General features: G+C 47.9%; 1 protein-coding gene across 1 annotated transcript; it reads left to right on the top strand.

Annotated features, from left to right (window-relative positions):
* The first annotated feature begins 840 nt into the window (after positions 1–840).
* LOC149336307 (uncharacterized) lies at positions 841–21,279 on the top strand. The gene is made up of 9 exons (XM_089554114.1): positions 841–1,028; positions 4,961–5,012; positions 9,727–9,879; positions 10,895–11,174; positions 12,517–12,677; positions 14,850–15,196; positions 16,179–16,334; positions 17,148–17,493; positions 20,523–21,279. Exons 1-9 carry the CDS (start codon positions 856–858, stop codon positions 20,847–20,849), a joined length of 1,995 nt encoding a protein of 664 aa, XP_089410240.1. The 5' UTR covers positions 841–855; the 3' UTR covers positions 20,850–21,279.
* Positions 21,280–21,813: the final 534 nt, after the last annotated feature.

The raw sequence follows: 21,813 nt of genomic DNA, 5'->3' as shown, positions 1-21,813 counted from the left end.
AGCCGCCCTCGAGACGGGCGACAAGTTACAATCTCGCAAGGTTGCGGAGGGTGTGTGCAACTAGCTTTCAAACGATATCAAAATGGCGGCAATCGGATAGTGCTTCCGGAATTGCGACTGCGTGTAGTCTGACGTCTTTCGAAGATGGGACTTAGTTTTTCAGCCACGTGACTATCAAAGTATTATTTTTGTTGCGAAAGCAACACCGTGTCCACTGCTTCTTCTCCTCAGCGTGGCCGCACTTTCGCCGTGGCGACGACTCCAAGAATGACCTTGAGCCGTCGCCTAGCAACCGCAGCAGCTGCCGCCTTCGCGCTTCGCCAGATGGCGCCGCCGCCGCCGGCGCTCGCTTCGCCAGTTGTGCGTAGTAGAGGGGGAGGAGGTGTCGTTTCGAGGGTATATACGGTTTGCCTCAGTGCAGACTTGTCGTTATGGAAAGCATGGAGCTGGGTGAAGGCACGCGAAAACGATGGACGCCTAAACGCCAAACCACAAGCGAATCATAAGCGTAGCCAGGCAACCATTGCTTTCGCAACGAAACCAGGTTTAACCAAAGCTAGACTGCTGCCATTTTTTCTACCTTGTGATGGTTTTGAGAGCGGTTCTTCTACTGTGATATAGTTTGAAGCATTTTACTAGGGGAAGTTTTTTTTTTTTAAGTCGATTTTCAATAGTTGAAAGACCCGCATCCCAAAATAAGTCGATCTCGTATTATCGAGAGAAGGCCATAAAACACGCCTAATCACTTTCGATTTGTTTCCCAACCCCAACGCAGCGCTTCAAGATGGCAGCGGTTACCGCGAGAACTACGACCGGCCCTGCACTTGGGAGCCCGGTGAAAAGCAGTGCTGGCTAATGTCTGAGCTCGAGCCGTGGAATCGCGTGCTGTCTCGCAACTACATAGAGCTGCGCGAACACTCGTGGGGTGAACTGACGATGCGGGGATACAACTGGCCTAAGAGCAGCATCCCGCAAGTCACCGACGCACTCCGGACCTCCCTTCTGATGCACGTAATTCTGCAGCACAGGCGAGTGGCATATGTGGCCGACCTGCGCAAGTCGGGTCTGTCGAGTATTGCGATTCCCTACGTCGTAGGGTGGAAAAAATTGAGAGCGCTGCAGTATACTGTATTGGAGAAATGCGAAAGTGTTGTTGTTGCTACTTTTGCGGTGATTAGATGTTTCGTCTGTGCTACTAGGTGCTTCGTCTGTACACTATTACGTAATTTTGAGCGACTTTGAGTCTTTTTAAAGTTCGTTTTCACGTGACAATGTCTCATGACTCTTAAGTAATCACTGTCAAGTGATACTATCACCATTGGACGACACCAATTTTTTTTTTCAAAATCATCTTTAGTCACTTGACACTTGTCACATGACGCTTAGATGAGGTCATTAGTTCTTTATACAGCTCATCATTCGTCACAAGACTCTTCGTTATAACCAGTTTATTCATTTGCATTACTACATCCTACGCAGTCATCACACAATTAAATCTAACACATGAGAGGTACCACTTCCTGTGGACATGTGGACACGAGCTGCGGACAACTTCCGGCAACGGCTTTTCGCTCTCATGATGCATATAAGGCTTTCACATTAATAAACTAATGCTTGCTGAATTGCCCGTACTCACTTTCCTGGTTAAGTACTTCATGCTAGCAGCGTTTAAGGCGAACTAGATTGGATGATTTTGGTTCATATCAGCTCGCGGTTTCACCGCCTAACTTGTGGCGAACGCCTAAGCATGTGAATCAATACGGGAGCGGATGTTACGGGGAACTGCAAGGAGCAATAACTGCCTCACTATGGGTGGGCGCCTGAGCCCACAGCAATATCGGGTGTTTCACCTGATGGGCTGTGACTTCAACGAACACTGACTTTTTAGAGTGATTTCAGTTTTCTGCTACTCTCCTTTCTTTCTTTTTTTTATCCCCTCCATTCTTTCCCCCCGTGTAGGGCAGCAAACCGATTATTCTTCCGGTTAACCTCCCTGCCTTTCCTCTTCTACCTCCTCCTCCTCACCTGATATCTGAAGGAATTTTTAAATATAGGCTTTTTGATTAAGAACGCTTTTTTTTTGCCTTAGCATTGTCAGCGTTGAACGCATTAGAACACAGCTAAGATGTGCTAACTAGTAGGCTGGATAACGCACTAATTGTCAAAATTCACAGAGAAACTTTAGCTACTTTCATTGTTAGGCATAGAACAAACTCTAAGCATTCATACACCGAGTACTAATAACAGTTCACATCACAGAATTGTCACAAGAGTAGAAGTGCTTGTGGTGTTTCGTATGAGCACGAACAGGTTGGCCAAAATAACAGTAACGTCCTCTCGGCTTTCCCCGTAGAGCTCAGTGGAGACGGACACGGCGACTCTAATCAGTCTTGCATGGATAGTCTTGAAAACATGAATGGCTTGTAATATTTCTTCCTATTTTATTTTATATGTTAAAAATACAGCAGGCATTTGCCTACATTCTTCAATTCCTCACATCCTTCAAAACTGCGTAGGTTCGCTAGGCATAGCGATTTCCTCGACTGGCCGACGAATTCGAAGCGCGTAAAAAAAATATCACTGCGCTCATAACGTTCTTCACGCGTTTAGGAATGCTGGATATGAAAAATGCACTCACTCGCTTTCGACGACTGAGTGCTCCGAAGCGAACGCTGCTCCTTGGCAGCGGCGCGGACCTCGTCGATGACGTAGGCCAAGGTCGACGCCGGAGTCCTCTGAATAATTTGAAATTGCCGCCGGAAATATGGCGTGGGCTGTTACCGAAGCTACCTATACAAGACAAATGCATTGAAAACGATGTGACGTCGTAATATTGTTTTAGAACACTCATACAATAGACTGTTATCGCTAAGCCAGCGAGCATAACGAATCCCGTCCTCGTCGCCAATTTATCCGGACTTTTATCTTCGGAGAGAAAAGTTCGCAGTTATTTTTTTTTTTCGGAACACCTCACAGCTTGTTCTCTTATCACAAGCCATAGCGTCGTAGCACAGACGTCAAGAAGCGATCAGAAACGACGCTAGGGATAAGTACAACATGTATATGAGATAACAAAAACAGCACGTGCGCATACTGTAGAGGCTGTGATGATGGCGCAACCAATACAGAAAGAAGCAACATCTTAAGAAAAATAAAGTCATTGCCAACGATGTTTGTGAGCTAGCTGATTTAAGCATGTCATGACAGGCGAAACACGTGCATTGCTTGAGCTTTAGGCACCGACACGGGGATTGAAAGAAGCGTGGGGCGCTCAGGCCTAGTTTGCTTTCACCGATCTTTGAAGTGCGCAGTAATGTGTGGCAAGGGGGCCGTCTTCGAGGTTTTTGTCGAAAAATGCCTTGGCGCCACTTCCTACAAAAAAAATGGTAAATTGGTTTTTGAGGAAAGAAAATGGCAGTATTTGTCCCACATATCTCGGCCGACACCTGAACCGCGCCGTAAGGGAGGGGAGGAAGGTAGGAGTGAAAGAAGAGAGGTAGTGGTAGTGGTGGTGGTGGTGGTGAAAACTTTATTTGCAACAGGGGAGTTTGGGACACACAGGTCCGTGGGCCCCCGCACGGCCCCACTGCTCACAAACGTTCATGTCCCGGAGGCTCATGACGCTGGCAGCCCGGCCGGTGGCGATGGCTTGCTTGGCCGGGTCCTCGGAACGCAGTAGGGTCTCCCAAGCCTCCCAAGCGGTAAGGTGGTCCAGGCTCCGCAGGGGAGGATCTGCCGGGCAGAGGAAAAGGATGTGGTCGAGAGTGGCTTTGGGGTGGTGGCAGAGGGTACAGGAGTGGTTTGTGTGGACTTGGTGATAGCGCGAGCGTATATAAGGGGAGGGTAAAGTGTGTGCTTGGAGCCGCCTCCAAAGTGTCGGATGATAATTGTCGAAGGAGGGATTGGGTGGAGGGTAGAGGGTAGAGCCGACGCTCGGCTTTGCAGGCCTGCGCCATTTCACTCAATGAGTGCATGCGCTCCCGCGAGAACACCAGGTCGGAGGCCGCCGGTGCCCGGTTGACAGAACCTCGGGCTAAAGCGTTGGCGGCCTCGTTTCCAGGATTCCCGGAGTGGGCAGGCAGCCATATCAGCTCCATGTGGCGGGGCGGGTGTGCGGCGAGGGAGTTCAGTATGCGAAATGCAGGGACGTGAACTCTTCCGCGAGCAAAATATAGTATGGCCGTTTTAGAGTCGGATAGTATATGTCGGGCCTCCGTGCGTGTGATGGCCAGGGCAATGGCGACTTCTTCGGCCTCCTCCGAAGTGGCAGTAGGGGTTATGTGAACGGTGGCAATCGGTTGGAGGTAGGGGTTCGTGATGGCTACAACCGCGTCCTCGCCTGAGAATGCGGCATCCATCCAAACGGCATACGGTTCTGTGCCATAGTGTTTGTGGAGTGCCCGTGTGCGACCTCTGCAGCGGGGTTCGTTGTAGGTGGGGTGCATGTATTTGGGGAGAGGTTTAATAAGTAATTCGCGGTGAATTTGGCGCATGGCAGTGATGGAGACATAGAAGAAAGAGGTGCCGTAGTGGAGATCTCCGGAATAATTTTGACCATCTGGGAATCATTAACGTGCACTGACATCGCACAGCACACGGGCGCCTCATGCGTTTCGCCTCTATCGAAACGCGGCCGCCACGGTCGGGTTCCAACCCAGGTACTCCGGCTCGGTAGACGAACGCCTTACCACTGAGCCACCTACAAAAGCCCCCAAAAGGCTTTCGAGCGTATGTCTAATGCAGCGTAAGAAAAGTTCTCATTCCCAAATAATTTTGGGTGATTGGGCGAGAGGAATCGTAAAACTCCAAGAAATGAAGCACAATTAGCTCCAGGTTTTGCAGCACAAAAGAGGACGGGTTGGTGAGCGTATCGCTAACCTACTGAGATGCAGGCATCATGGGAAAAAAAAAGCGTTGACCAATGTCTGAATGTTTGTTCTCATTTCTGGCAATTGTGCAGGTGCGTGACCCGTGTTGTGATGAACCAAAATGTCACGTTGATCGAGATGAACGTATTCTGGCATGGCCTGCAGAATGGGGGCGCTGGAGTCCGGCACATCAAATACATTGGTGCGCTGAGCGACGAATGCCCCGCGGTGAGCTGTGCTGCTGTCGCTGCCAACATTTTTAGCGCAGCGTTAGAGTATACTGCTTTCACCTGCTGGGGACTTGCACGCAATAACATGCACTGTGCAGAAACAAGTCAAAGACGAAAGCCTTTAATGGCTCATACCGTCTTCCGTTAACAAAGCCTGTCACACGCGTTTAACTCGGGAACTAAAAAAGATTGAAGAAAACCAATTGTTGCTTCAGATAGAAGATAACATGAACCTGGAGGCCAAGTTTGATGACTGTAGGTTAATTAATTAATCATAGGCAAAAATGTCGAAATTGCGTCGAAATAGCGTGGACGTTGACATAGCCACGGGAACGGTGTGACGTCACATCCACCGGATGTCTTCACGGCATAGTGAAAATTATCACAGAATGGTCGCAAAAAGTCGAATTTGTGTCAAATTAGATGGAGAAATGTGTAATTAAGCATAATTAACGCTTATTAACCCCGAAAGATGTATAATTTGGGTATCGATGTAGCCACGGGAACGGTGTGACGTCCCATCCACCGGAAGTCATCACGGCATAGTGTCCTCGGCTTTCGTCTCTCAGCACTTTAGTTGCCAAGGTGTCACGCAATTTTTAACAACGACATTGTCCAAAGGATCTCGCAACGCTTTTCCCTGCTTTCCCTACCGACCCCCGCTGTCTGCAGTGGCTCTACTTCGACAAGGGGACGTGGTCCCACGCAGTCTCCAGCCTTCAGGCCCTTCATTCCCTGGAGATACGGCACGTGCTCTTCGACGACGACGTGGCACACACGCTGGGCAGATACCTGGTGCGCACCACCACTCTCAAGCGTCTCGCCCTTCACGACGTTGAGGTAAAGCGCCCAATCCGCAGTCATTCCCGTTCTATGTGTGCAGTGGCTTCGTCTTTTAATTGTACTTAAAACTGGCAGCCTGAGTGCTTGATTCTAGACGGGAGTTGGCGTACAAGAGATAAATCTGCTCAAAAATCCTTTATACATAGGATCGTAACCAATCACCGTGAAGACAAACAAGCATTAGGCCAGCAAGCAGCAAGTTCGATTGCAAAACCCAAAAGCAAATTTCAAAAAAAAAGAGGAAAAAAATCATGCCAAAGGAACATAATGGCAATCCAATTGGACGCCATGGTCTAAGAAATAAAACTTAAAATGTCGAAAAAAATGTCAAAATGTCGAAATGCATAATAAAGTGTATGGATTTCGACATTCAGGATAGTCCGTGAGGGAATAACTTGCACATTGAACAACATCGGCAGATAACGTTTTCCAATGACCAGCCGTTGCAAGAAAGAATGATCGTTTAAAAATTTTAGTTGGCGGGTAGGCGAGGGGGGGGGGGGGGGAGTTTTACTACAACTTTCAATACTCTTCAAGGGTGATAAACACGTGTTGCTCGTGGGTTGGCGGTTTTAATGTAGTATGTTTTATCAATTTCAAGTTGCTCAAGTTAAAACAAGTAGTAAAAAAAGTTTAATCCGCTCCTAGTAATGCCTTAACGGCGTGCTTTCCGATTTTGAGGCCAGTAAGAGCCGGGTTGTAAATGCGGAGAAGTTAAATGCGTTTTAAATTAACATTACCGACTTTCTTGCATTGTACCTTTTCAAATTTAGTGACGTGCATTTCAGTGTAGTGTCCCAAATAGCGACCAGGCATTCCAATATTGTTCTGATGTATGTTTTATTGGCGAGAAGTTTAATGTCTCCTGTTGATTTTGCAAGTGTTGTTCTCAGATATACGAGCTTTTTCATTTCCTTCCGAAGTCCACAAGCCAATTTACAAAGCAAGCATGTTGGTTTCCTTCGCGTGTTTCATTTTTGCAACAATGGCTCAAGAGGCGAACTTCTCTGCGGCAAAAGCTTGGAATTGTCTATGCGGTCTAAAAGGCCAAGTCTCGTGTTGCTCATTAGTAATGTTCTACAAAAGCGTGAAGCCGGCTTCCTTGTCATTGTTCCTTCCTTGCTAACGTCAGCATGTGGGCCTTGTTGAAGAGTGTTTCTTTCAGCAATGTGCTTCGGCAGTGCCGTGCGCAGAAACTAGGAAGGAAGAAGAGCATCAGCGCTGAAGTTTCAGTTTAATCATTACAGAGCCCCTGGATCTGGATGCAAACCTGAAAATTGCGAAGAATTATTAGGGAAGACGAGTTTTTCGTACAGTGTTCCGCTGTCACATACTACCTTTGTTTCTTCCACTGCACTCGGGTTTGTTATAACCGTACCACGCTTATCCTCTGGCATGCCCACGTTATGTGGTACAGCATTGGTGGTTTTTGGCACCAAGGGCATTTGTCAGTGTATTTTGTGGGATACATTTTGTTGAGTACGTGTAGGTGCGGGTACGAGCCCGTTTGTAGCTGCCTTCACGCGACAGTCTTCTCTGCTAAGGGAGTTGTGTGGTGATGGATACCGCTTTCTGTAGCCCTTGTAATAATTTAGCGGAGGGCTATCGATCTAAACGGTCTCTAACAATCCTTACAGATTCACAAACAGCATGCCGCAACTACCTACGCGGCAGAATAGGGCACAGAGCGCTCCGCATACTCCGCTCTGGGGGCCACATAACACAACGACAACCAAACGAAGAACCAATCAGGCATACGATAGTATGGACACCGGGACACGCGGGAGTAACAGGGAACCAAGAGGCGGACAGGATAGCTCGAGGGTACACTTATTACCGAGCATCCAACGTAGCCGACCTCGAGGGGAACGAACCTGTACCCCAAGATTATTCGGCGATACTAAATTATTACGCTCCATGAAGACGACGCGCAGGCTCGGAGAGACGCAGGCCTGGACGCCATCCTTGGGAGCTTCCCGGTGTTCGAAATTTGCGTTCATAACAGCAAGCAGGAAATCGTTCTTGTCATCTGTGAACTCCTGCGCACAGACACTGAGCAAATGTACAGCAGACTAAGCGCCGTGAGAGTGCCCAGCGTTCATCCAATCCCTCTTACCAGCCCCGCTCCGCCGCGTTGGCTAGAGTTATGGTGCTTGGCAGCTGGGCCAGAGGACGCGGGTTCGATACCGGATACGGCGGCCGCATCGCGATGGAAGCAAAATGCAAGGCACCTGTGTGCTGTGCGCTGCCAGTGCACGTCAAGGATCTCAAGAAGATGGAAATTAATATATAGCCTTCCACTACGCAGTTTCTCATAGCTCATGGCGCTTTACGGCATTAAACCCCAAATATCATGCCATCTTGTCAGCCTTGCTGCTCATTCACTCCAGCACCAAGCGAACGCACTATGCCCGATGATTTATTGACCTGAGTACACAATATTCATTTCATAAACGCAAGGTAACTTTATAAACGAAGACAAAAACGTATTCGTGATAAATGGCCGCCTACTGTAGAATACAATAGCCCTTTCACTATGCATCTGTTGAAGGTTGCATTAAGAACATGTGAGAACTAAGCTGCAGGTCGTGATAGTAAAGCATGTGGCACGAATAAACACTAGTATGCTCTAGACGTCAGCCGAAAGATTGGAGACAGGTAAGCTCTTCGAAAAAAAGATAACTCTTAGTCTGATCTATTTTCTTGAGCTCAGTGGCCTTCCTGAACAATGCCAGACTGGATTCAGGTCTGGCGGGTCAGGAACTGACCAACCCGTTTCATTCGGCACATGTGAGGGATGTTTGTATTTTTTTTTCATAAAAAGCACTGTGTATCTGCATTTTTTACGTGGAAAACGGATGAAACGTGACGTGACGTATTGGCATTCTTCGTGATCTGTGGTGCTTTGCAGTGTCAGGGATTACGCTGAACTCTATTGATACTTCTCTCCTAGCGTTTTCGTTCAATGTTCGCGTTGCTAACGGTTTATAAAAGCAGTTCATACAGAAAATCTGTGCTCTCTAAGATGGTGCTCTTAGCTGCACACTTTTTATAGCTAAAATAATTGAACAAAGGTTGCTGCCTCGGTCTGTTTCTTTACGTCGACGACGTACAGATAACTTCGACGGCACTCTGACCGCAGATGCCCTTGCACCGGAAAAAAACTAAACGTCAACATCAAAAGCAGCAGAAGCAGCAATATAACCGCCTTATCAAGAAATCTAAGCACCTCATTTCGCTATAATTTATTGTGATTAAAAAAAACGGGGCTTTTTTCTATGTTGAATTCTTCCGTACTCAGAGCACACTTTGATTGAAGATTCAAAACTGTAGAGGCAGCATCTCCAACGCTTGCCGCTGTGTTCTCGCTGAAGGCTTTATTTAAAACTGCGCTTGTGTCGCTGATCTCAAGTTCTATGAGCAATAGCAAAGTGTGACACAGTGAAGTAAACACGCCGACCGTTGCTAGGTGAAGAATGCTTTTCAGCTGAAATTTCTGAAGTGCTGTGTAACATCCCGAAGGACACTACCCAGACTGTGGTCAATATTCTACAGGGGTGAGTAAATGGCATGGTCAACGGAGAGACCGGGAAATGCATGACTGCGTCAGGAGTGCGATTCTTTGCAATCAGGAGAATCTGGACCGCGTTCAGTCCAGTTTGTAGGCAAAGTACATGCAACTTATCGGTGCGCAAGGCAGCGAAAAGTTTCCTGTCCCATTTCGGCAACTGCTGCCTTCAGAAATAAAGTCCTTATGACAACTTAACTGGAATTTTTACGCGCAGGTCGGAGATGACGAGGCTATGCAGTTCCTGGACTGTCTGGCTAAAAACAAGACTGTTACAAGTCTCGCGCTGCCAGAGCTGCTTGTGATGCCACAAGAGTGCGAAATTCTCGCGCATGTCGTGCGAAACCTCGTCGCTCTAGAAAGCCTAGAGGTAAGGACCACTGCCGAATTTTTTTGGGCAGTGTTAATGTGCGCCTTTCATTGGGCCCTGTACTGCACCTGCCGAAACCGCCCTATTCCACCCCATTTGCTAATCTGGGTTCTCTATATGCACTTCGTTTACGTTTCTATGACCATGATATCCCCTGTGTTACGCTAGCATATCTCGACCATCAGCACGGCCCTTCTTTTCTTCAGTCCAGGTCTGTCTTCTTCTCTTGGATTTGTTATACAATCGCATGCATCTGATCTCTTATGACCCTGCCTCCTTCCCCCTCACTTAACGTTGTCCATGTCATTTCTCTTTCGATAAATAGGCTTACTCTCGCTAATCTAAGAGCTTCCTTGATGGCCTCAATTATGGCTCAATAGGCACGCGAGTTTCTGCAGGACGGGGCTATCCTACTTGATTACAGCGAAAAGCTGGCACAGGCAGCTCACCCACGGTGGTCATCTTGTCCAGCACGCAACACAAGTTGGCTCCTTGCGCGCTTGTGGCCGCTTAGTCTCTGGCGGCTCAGACAAGGTCACGCACTTGGCGTACAGCCCATTCACCTTGGCAGACGCAGGATCGTTTGATCAGCCGCAGTTTGCAGCCCGGAATTGAAAAACTAGTCAGAAGCACCGGCAATGCCAAACTTAACTAAGGTTGATTCTCAAGACGGCGCAAACAAAGACACAAGAAACAGCGGAACAGCCGCCAACTTCCAACTTTTAGTTTTTTAAAGTTGGCAGCTTGTCATGTTTTTTGTGCCTTTCATGTCCTCGTCTCTTTTGCGCTGCTTTCAGAATCAATCTTAGCTATGAATCAACTAGCCCAAACCAAACTACTTCTAGCCAAACTTAACTTTTTGCGCTACGTTTAGACCTCACGTTTTGAGGGCCATTCTTACGATCCTACTGCTAAATGAGCATCCAAAATTTCCCTGTTCTGCCTCGACTCGGTAAATACGGTCCGCTACCTTGCCATCAAGCATCATGCGTTCATTTCTTCCTTGCGGCTGCAGATCAGCGGCACGACTGAGTGCACTCCCTCGGCCGTGCTTCGGGCTGCTCTGCAGAGCTCGAGCCTCAAGTCCCTCACGGTGAACTTCTTCACCATTCGTGCCGAGGACATCGAGGCCATGGCCGCCGCCTTGACGCGGCAGCCACATTCATGCACGGCAGTGACCGACGCGGCTGAAGGGCCGACACCGACATCCACAAGTCACCTGGAAAGCCTCACATTCTGTTTCTGCACACCGTGCGAACCACGTCTGCAGCGGGCTTATGCAGCGCTTATCGGAGGCAAGGACTGCGCGCTTTGCATTGCACCATGGTTTATGAAAAAAAAAGTTCAAGGGCCAAAGAGGTTATTACACTAAACTAAATGAGTACGTAGGGTAGGGACAGAGCACGCTGAAAGCAGTGCTTTCTTGTTTGTTTGTTTTTTTTGTTTTTTTTTCACTACAAATTATTCATGCGATTAGGTATGCAATACCGACATGCTTAATAATATAAGCTCAGGGACAGGCTAACCGAGAGTGGTTTTGCGGACTGTTTCAGGCCTTAAGCTGCCGCTGTCCCTTCGATTCGGGGGAAGGCGACAAAGCGAGTGTTCGGGAACATAACTCGCAGACTTTTCGCCGTCTCTCGGCGTTAAATGACTGTAGTTGAGAACGGCTTCCCCCACCCTCACCCTTTTCTCCGAAAGCGTCCATCCCAGCGTTAAGATTGTAATAACACTTGTTTTTCACATTAGCATGACAGGCACTTCTCCAAGGGTACCTCCCACTGAAGCGAGGCTTAGCGACACCTGGTATGTAGTTAGGTAGACTTCAGTGTTTTCATCCTTGCATGCAGAATCTTATGCAGTTAAGTCGACACCTAATTGCAAAACATTCTCCATGCAAGGATGAAAACGCTTAGTTTCCAGGCACGACCCACGAAGCCCATTATGCTTCCCCGTGCGCAGTTCCCTAGTATTGATATGGTTACCGATGAGACAACCGTTTTTCAGCAGGGCAGTAATTACGGGCATTTTACGACACAGTTGTACCCTAAGATACTCTTCGCTACGGTAACGGCTCTTTGAGAAGATATTTTCTCTGCATCTCGAGAGGGTCTTCACACCCTGTATATTTTTGTGATGCGACATTCCCGAGCGTGCTGTTCTGTCTCTATAACGTTTTCTTGTCACCTGCTGCATTTCCAACCCTGTTTTGTAATAAGTTTTCTGCTTCTATTTTATTTAGTGTACATGCTTCTATTCCACTACTATTCGTTTTCTCTACCTTATTCTCTACTTCCTCCTTTTCATTGTGCTTTTATCGGTCGCAGCATTAAGCCTTATCGCGGAGCTTCACGTTGTTATGAGAACTGCATTGCATTGGATATCACTATTTTGATGTCATCAGCGTATTTATCACTTTCTGTAAGTAATCAATTCTTGATCACAGGTGCGTGAACTGAGATGGTGCTTCTAGTTTCCAATTTAATAGCATTGCAAACAAATAGAAATTAATAAATCTGATTCATCTTATAAGGGGCCTTTACGCGGAAGAATTTTGCTGTTTCATACGGGGAACAAGCACCAGAGGACTGCATCTCTTACCCACACATATGTGCCTGCGTCTGTGTCACCGTGCAGGCGTCCTGGTGGAGTTGGAGATACGCGGGTTCGCCGTGAGCGAGGCGTTCGCGATCGACGCCGCCTCCCAGCTCCGCGTCGACTCCCGGCTCCGTGTGCTCAACGTAAAGAATAACAATCTTCCAGCCGCCTCAATCTCTGCCCTCGTCCAGGCGCTCGGAGTAAGTGGGTGCACCCTTATTTCCAAGGGTGGTCGAACGGGCTAGTTGGCAGTTCATATGTCGTCATATATCTTGCTCAGTCTGTGCCTTAAGGGTGCGACGTTTTTTTCCAAATATAAGTATTTAAATGCTTAGTATTCAGAGGCACGACCCTTAACACTTTTCCGGTTGGTGTCCTCCGTCCGAGGAAGGACATATTACCGAGCAATTAACTTTACTAACAGCGATAATTTGCTCGACTTGTCATTTCTGTATCTTTCAGACACGCGTGAACCGCAGCAACTGTCTCCAATCAGTCGCTCTGATAATGCTTAAAGGCGTGCTTAATTGCGCCATTTTATTGCCGGAGCGAGCAGCGGGAGGCAGCTGGGACCAGCCATGTGATCAGCCAACCATTTCATTCGGGCTTGGCCTGCGCCGCCAACAAACATTTATTGAGCCTAAAATGAAACACTTTCTGGTGGTCGAGATGTAAGCTTGAAATAATTTGCACAGCCGGCGTTACATAACCTGGACAGAATCTTGTTGCGAGGAAAGGTCTCTTCCCGACCGAGCTCAACGATCAGCCTGCAGCGTCGCTTGGGAGGCAGAGTGCAAGGATCCTATTGCTTACAACGTGCTCCAATCGCGCTGAATGATGGCGCCATTGCTCTGCACGTGCCCTCTGCTGTGCGTATTGGGCAACGCGCGCAGCGCTCTCGGTTAATTCGCACGTCGGCAGGAATTCTCCGTTCGGTCTGCAGGTCAGAGCATATCTGCTCCGCCCATTACGAAACAACGAAGATGCTGTTGTTGACGCATGCGCTATTGCAGCGGCAGCGCAGCACGTAGGTGCAGATGGCAGACGGAAAGGTTCGCAGAAGGATTGTTTAGGCTCGTCTCCGTGGCCTCCCTTGGGTTCGGCGCGGTGTTCTGCCTGTGTTCTGGGGCCAAGCTCACCCGCGTCGCAACAAATGTAGCTAAAACCATTTCACGCTTTTAAAAAAAAAACTTAACAGGAGCCTATCGCCGCCGATCCCGAGCTAGTTTGAACGCCAGACGCAGAGAAGCGAGCTGGAGTGGTGGGTGCGCGGAGGAAGCAATGGACCCCAGAGTTGACATCATGCAGCCGGTCTCCCGTTCGCTGCTGTCGCTCCGCACGATAGCGCCTCTCAAACCGGCGGTTACACTACTCCCAGAATTATAATTTACAAAAAAAATGTTTGATTGTATAGTGTTAAGGCACATTGTGCACAATTGCGTCCGAACCTCGCGTTCTCCTGGAAGACGCGGTGCGTTTTTGGACCCACCAGCACACGCTGTAAATGCCACACGATCAGCCTGGTATTGTGACCTCCGCCACTTTTAAGCCAGCCAGCTAGGCGGCAAGTATTCAAATCAATCTTTTTTTTTCTCAATTTCAAGCTCTATGTGGATCCTTCTATCCACAATCCATAATATGTATATTTAATAAATTGTCTTATTTAGATGTTGTATTCTTACCATTGTTACATTTCGTACATATTCAGCAGAGCAAATAGGAATTAAGCCCCCGCGGTTGATTAGAGGTTATAGTGCTTGGCTCCTAACCAGGAAGGCACGGGTTCGGTCCCGGCCGCTGCAGTAGCAATACGATGGAGGGGAAATGCCAGAGACCCGTGTACTGCGCGATGTCAGAGCACGCTAAAGAACCCCAAGCGGTCGAAATGTTCCAGAGCCCTCTAGTACCAAGTCCCTCATAACCTGAGTCGCTTTGGGACGTTCAACCCCGTAAAATCTAAACCAATCTAGTTGCAACCAGCCGCCTATACGTAATAGCTAAAAATTTAACTTTTCAAAACTTGTTAACCAGCCAGCTAGTTAACATGATTAACCATTTTTCTGGCGTCCGCCAGCAGTTATTACTTTCCGGAAAAAGCCCCCATTCAAACTCAAAGAACCGTATGTATAAAATTAGGGGTGGGCTTCCCTTAAGCACCTTTTATATTAATAGTGAATTTAGATTTCATGAATTTATTTCGCTCCGGTAGCCATACCATTCAATCCTGGACCTCCTTTCTTGATGAGATATGCTCAGTATCGTTTGTATAAGCAACTGTGGACAATGATTCTGCTACCGCGACACATCATCTATTGCACCTGTTAACGCCTTATGTACCACGCCGTCATGTACTAAATTCTTTCCATCAACAGGTGAATTCTACGCTGGAGCAGATGTCCTGGAACCTGTCCGGCTCGACGCCTGACCTCGACCTACTGACATTGTTCCACACTATTCGAGAGGTCGGCGCCTCGTCACGCATTGACGTCGACTGGTACGAGCCCCGCCCGACGCAGATCGCGCAAGGCTTAGGGCTGTGCAGAATATCTACACTCGTCGTAGACCTGACCTACTACAATGCAGAAGACGCAAAAAACCTTCTCGAACCGCTAGTCTCTGCCACGAACATTACTACAGTGTGCATTGAGTGCGATGACACTGTGGAGCACGCTGTTGTTGAACAGCTGGTCGATGCTCTCGGCAAGACCAAGGCCGTCAGGTGGGCACCATTTGCTTTTTTTTTATTTCAATCCCTCCTTAGCCTTATACTGTTTCGAGAGGCACCAAGGATTAGTAGAAAGGACAACTGGGTGAGTTTGTGAAGGTTCGTGCTTCTGTTTCTGTCCTCGTCCTGATCCCTTTTCCTGTTCATTATGCTAAACCGGGGTTTATCACGCCCCGCGACTGTGCATTAGCCCAAGTTGCCTAGGACTCGTAACTCGCCAGTGAAACCAGGGTCCTGTGCAAACACAAATAAGTTCACAAGGAAAATCAGTGAAGCGTTTCATGTTCACAAAAACCATGACTCGAGCATAAGCATCCTCTCTGTATGTGTTCAAGACTGAACTGGTGTTGCATATCCACTCCTGGTTGTGAAGAGTATATTTTGGTTTCTTCCTGATGAACAGCAGCTGATAGTGAGCGCCGGTCCTGTCTGCTTCCTCTCCCTTTTCTCTGCTGACAACTCAATGCTGACAACTGACAATGCTGACAACTGACAATGCTGACAACTGACAATGCTGACAACTGACAATGCTGACAACTGACAATGCTGACAACTGACAATGCTGACAACTGACAATGCTGACAACTGACAATGCTGACAACTGACAATGCTGACAACTGACAATGCTGACAACTGACAATGCTGACAACTGACAATGCTGACAACTGACAATGCTGACAACTGACAATGCTGACAACTGACAGTGCCGACAACTGACAGTGCCGACAACTGACAGTGCCGACAACTGACAGTGCCGACAACTGACAGTGCCGACAACTGACAGTGCCGACAACTGACAGTGCCGACAACTGACAGTGCCGACAACTGACAGTGCCGACAACTGACAGTGCCGACAACTGACAGTGCCGACAACTGACAGTGCCGACAACTGACAGTGCCGACAACTGACAGTGCCGACAACTGACAGTGCCGACAACTGACAGTGCCGACAACTGACAGTGCCGACAACTGACAGTGCCGACAGTGCCGACAGTGCCGACAGTGCCGACAGTGCCGACAGTGCCGACAGTGCCGACAGTGCCGACAGTGCCGACAGTGCCGACAGTGCTGACAACTCAGTGACAGCACTGATAGCTCTGACAGCTCAGTGGCCAAGGCCCCTGAGCCATCGGTGCACTCATGGATAGCGTAATGAAATATCCATGCTACCAAACACGAGGTCGCCGGTCATCGGTTACCCTCGTGTAATGTAATGTGACCCTTACTTGACATCCATGAGACTCTTGCGCAACAAGACCCCATTAACAGCTGCACCTGACATTGAAGCTCGCGACGCAATTTGTGAACGCCCCTTCAAACTTCTCTCCTTTCGAATGGGAAAGTAGAATGAGTTAGTACATTTAGGTGAACTCATTGGTACGTGCCGTCAGTAGTATAGTATAGTATCTATGGCACCCCCGAAGCTGTAAATTCCTACGCTAGGAAGGACTCCTGCCCTCCCTTTACGAGAATTTATCTGTAGGGAAGCTGTACAATTGACAAGCAAACCAGGCAGCCTGTTTTCTTTTGGCAAAAACTATACATGCTTAGCCCAGCAAAGTTGTGCGGATTACTGAACGAGAGAAGATGCATCGCTTGGCCCGCGATGCAAGTTCTGCACGAACTAATAGGAAGATAAATCAGTAAACTCGCAATTTGAGAACTCCGGAAAATAAGACAACGCGGTATGTTTGCTGCCGTTTCCAGCGTTAATATCGTAAAACTTTAGCTCTTCCTTCACTATAGAGACACCAGAGGGAAAATGTCGGGGCGACATTTCTTCGTTTCATGGCGGTTATGGTCAACGGTTGTTTCCTTGTATACGTCTTTCGTCGGTGTTTTCCTGACCGCAATTATTCGCCCGAGGAAGAGGTGCTCCTCCAACAAGCTGCTGCTGCGATTTTACCGTCTTCACGTTGAAGCGACTGGCATTCCGTTCTTGCAGGGATTTGAACCTGGTACTCGACTGGCCTGAAAACTACGTCGTCAGCGTACTGCGGTCCCTGGAACAAAACCGTAGCATTTCGGAACTCGACATATGTAGGAAGACGTTCAGCAAGAGGTCAGCCAAGGCCCTGGCCCGGCTGGTGGAGCAGAACCGCATGCTGAACAAGATTTTCGTCCACTTGGATGAGGAAGACTCCAGTGGATCCTCGCAGATTCGTACCCTCTGCCGAGAACTCAAGGAGGCCGTGCCCCGTAACCGCTTCCTGACCACCATGGCCGTCAATTCGCAGTGCAAAAACTGCGCTACAGATCTCGTCATAAAAGAAGCCCTCAGGCGCAACAAGGCGAGTCTATATTAATGATACGGAAAGATATAAACCGATCACCTCGAGCGCTGTATCACTTTTTTTCGAAAATAACTAAGCTTGGATTGGCTTGTATGATTAGGCTAAAAGAGGTTTTTATTCGAATGAGAACTGTGGGTTCATCTGTTTCAGCGGTAGGAATGCTGGACGCAACAAACAATGAGGGTATGATAATGATGAGTTGTGCACGTAGCATGTAAGAGACGCCACTGATGTCAGAGCAACTGAGGCTGCCCGTGATCTTTAGTCGCATATACAAGCGCCACTGCAGGCCGGTGTGTGGCAGATCAGTTTTGTTGCGAAAGTACTACGCGAGTCGCCGAGCCATTTCGCGCAGCCAATGAAAGGCCATACTGCGCATGCGCGATGAGCGGTGACGTCACACGGCGCACAGCTGGAGCGCCGCCGCCAACGCTGCGCGGGTGGCTCAGAGGTGCCGCTGCTGCGTTCGGCAGTTGCGCATGCGCAGTAGCGGCGCATAGCTAGCGTGCCGGGGCCGCCGCCGCTACAGCGCGCTCTCCGTCGCCTCTCCCTCTCTCTCCTCGTTGCTTTCACAATCCTCCAGGTTTAACCAGAGTTAAACCACTGCCAATTTTTTCAGTTCCTTTAGATGAAAGTCATGGCACGGTGGAGCTGAAGACTGCAGTCAAGGCCACTACCTCACAGAAGTGTCACATGGGCGACCTCATTGTGCACATGCGCTCTGAATGATCCGAGCACTGAGAATTGTCCTCCAAATCAGTTCGTGCGCGAAACATAGGAACAGACGGGCAGTGCATCCGCATGCCGAGATGCCAGCAACACTGTTGCTATATTTTGTAGCTCATGGAAATTTGATTTTGCTGCTAATACTACAGCCTTTGTTGATGTCATTGTCGCTATGCATTTTTACATTACTTTCGTTATTCGTTGTATCTGTACCACGCTGCACAGGCAGACTGCTTTAAACATGCCCCTATACCTGGCTCTAAGCGGAGCCTGGCTAGTTTTTGATTCCTATCCTGTTAGGGCGAGCATGTTGCGCACGCACACAGGAGGTTTGTGTTCCTTTCCTGGCAAGGAATTGTAGGCCATTGCACTAAGGGAACGTAATGTTGCTTGAAAATGGGAGATAATTAAAATGACAGATAATTTTTTAACGAATATTAGGAGACTCTCCAAGGTATATGGCGTTTGTTAACGGCGTATTGTTGAGCGGTAACCAAGACCTCCATGGTTTTTTTACTGAGTCGGTAGTGAAATATTTTTTCAGCACATAATTAACCCCCATGTTTCTCTTTTATAGTTGTTTTTGTTTTACTTTACAGCCTTCCTCTCCTGAACGCATTCTTTGCGGTTTAATAACAAATTACGAAGGCAACCATGGGCAATTTCCAATTCAATTGCTGTTCATCCGTAATTTCTCCACTCAACGCCTTGTAGCCTTGGAATCGGGAATAGAGAGTGTAGATAAAAATACAAACAAGTAAAAGAATTAAACAATGCTAGTTGACCATTAGATAACACCAAATAATATTTTAACCCAGATATCGTAGTTAGAGCAGTAATTAAAGGTGTAGCAAACGGCTTCGCTGCATACTATAATGTGCGTTTTCACCATCTAGCGGTCGCGAACCGAAAGATAACCGTTGAGCCTCCCTAAGCTTTCATTTTAGAGCGACACCTATTTGGACCTTTATGCGGTGTAAAGTGCGTCGGTGTCACAAAAGTACACCATGGCAAAAATTTTTCAGTTACGCCCTCGAGTGCTGGCTGAGACAACGGTAGGAATTTATGCAACAATTCACTCCCAATCTCCACCTCCTCCTAATCTTACAGCGATAAGCACCTATCGGGTCGAATGCCTAAGTTCGCAGTTCGCTCTGTCCGTTAGTCACAGCGGTAGCTCCATGGTCACGGAGCTCGGACACTTAAGGAAAGGCACAAGATGAAGATCTAGCCTTTGCCGCCGCATTTCGAAAGAGACCAAATACAAAGATGCCCTTATTCTGTTCAATGTTGGCTCACGTGAAACGTCCCAAGATGGTTGGAATCGCTTCGCGCCCTCCTCAACCAGCGCCTCGTCATCATTTTGCCTCCTTCCGTTTCCTGCTTTCTATACTGTACACCTTTCATGTGCTCCTCAAACACCTGCGTGCAGCATCTCTCCTCGTGTGCTTTATACGGCTATCTTGCACCTCTTCGATAACTTGTTACGAGCAATCGTGGATACCACCGCATTCCCACTTCCCACAAGAGCTTCTACAAAGGCTCATGCATTCTATTTCCTCGTCATCACCATGAGCCTCGTTTTTAAAGTCGGTTTTTGAGGAAAGGAAATATCGAAGTAATTGTTTCACATCTCGGTGGACCCCAGAACCGCGCCATAAGGGAAGGGAGGAAGGTGGGAGTGAACTAAGAATGAGGCGCCGTAGTGGAGGGCTCCGGAATAACTTCGACCCCCAGGGGATATTTATCGTGTTAACAAGGCGGGGGGATGGCGCGGTGGGCCTCTATGCTATCACGTATTCACCTGGAGGGAAAGAAAGTTTACGGATTTTATTGTTAATTGCATACGATCGCGCTCACGGGTATGTTGGTAAGATTCTTTTAATTGTGGGGGTGACGAGCCGTTCAAAAGACGGAACTTCGTGATGTCCTCGTTTCGTTGATTGCATATATACTGACCGAGGCGACCCGCCGCAGTGGCTCAGTGGTTACGGCACTCGGCTGCTGACCCGAGACGCGGGTTCGATCCCTGCCGCGGCGGCCGAATTTCGATGGAGGCGAAATTCTAGAGGCCCGTGTACTATGCGATGTCAGTGCACGTTAAAGAACCCCAGGTGGTCGAAATTTTCGGAGCCCTTCACTATGGCGTCCCTCATAGCCTGAGTTGCTTTAGGACGTTGAACCTAATAAGTCTGACTAAGGCCAAATAAAAGCAGAACACTCATTTTTGCTTTTGCGCAGTGTCGTTCTGAGTTCTTCGAAGACGTATCTAGCCACACTGCTCCTTCTCGATAATGCAGGCTCTCGTCAACCAAGCTGTACACTTCGTCAAGGGATCCCACAGTAAGAAAGACGCCTTGGCCTTCGAGACCTTGCAGTACTCTCGTACTGTTGTCAGGCAACTGTGCAAGGACAGCGGGGATGACGACGAGGCTTCCGCCAAGGACAAGATCGGCGGGGCTCGAAGGAGGCTAACTCTCAACTACTTCACCTTCACGGGCGTCGTTAAGGACAAGATTGTCTGCCGCCCCCATCCGAGAGCAAAGCCCAGGTTCGACAAGCTGGGCAAGCATGTGCAGGCTCATATCTGCTCTTACCTCAGCCTGACAGACGTCATGGATGTCTAATGCGCCGCCACCTCTGCAGGTGACAGCCATCCTCGCGGTAGACAGTAAAGCTTAAATGCTGTACAATCTGACGCAGAATTCTCACCGCCAAAAGTGTTTTGTCACAACTCACCCTATCATAACTCACCAGTGTGCCACATCGCCGTCCTAGGAGCTCTTCTTGCGTTTGTCTATTTTCAGGATTAGTGGCTCATCTCAAGATTCTAGAGTATTAGTACAGATGATAAATTTAGGCATTCGTTACATTTTATGTCCAGTTATATCGCTTTTCATGTTGTCTCATGTGTGTACCATCGCACTGATTAGTGGCATTTTTTTTACTGTTGTGATTTCAACTGAAACCATTGAAAATCACTTTCAAAAAATGTATTCAATCTCATTCGCGCATCAGTGCTCAATGGACTTGAGGAACGTAAGGTCACCTGGCTAGCTTGTGTCCCAATTGCACTGCTCAGAAAGTTCACTGATATGTTTGTGGGCATCAAAAAGATTTTCAAATTTTAGCTGCTCATTAGCTTACTTCAGGGTTTAAGTATATCTTATCGTTTTTAAAACATTTTGCTGAAACGCTATGCATTTCTTGAATTGCTTTCTTAATGCACCTTTCTACAATTTTTCCCCTGTGTGGGTTAAACTAAAGCTCACAAAGTTACCTTCAAAGAAGGTGTTTGATCACATTCGCACATCAGTGGTCTGTGGACGAGAGACCACAGACCACTGACAGGTAAGGTCATATTTCACACCTCGCCTCGCTTGCTTGTGTCCGACTGCACAGCTCAGAAAATTCATTGACATGTTTGTGGGCATCAAAAACATTTTAAAATTTTAGCTGCTCATTAGTTTAATCCATGTGTGGAGCATTATATCTTATCATTTTAGAAACGTTTTTCTGAAGCGCTCTACATTTCATGCACTCCTTTCTTAATGCACCTTTTTGGTATGACTTTTAGCTGTCAGTATTTTA

The sequence above is a fragment of the Amblyomma mixtum genome, chromosome 7 (genome assembly GCF_055824585.1).
Source record: "Amblyomma mixtum isolate Tamu chromosome 7, ASM5582458v1, whole genome shotgun sequence".
NCBI lineage: Eukaryota > Metazoa > Arthropoda > Arachnida > Ixodida > Ixodidae > Amblyomma > Amblyomma mixtum.
This window is presented reverse-complemented; position numbering and strand designations above follow the sequence as displayed.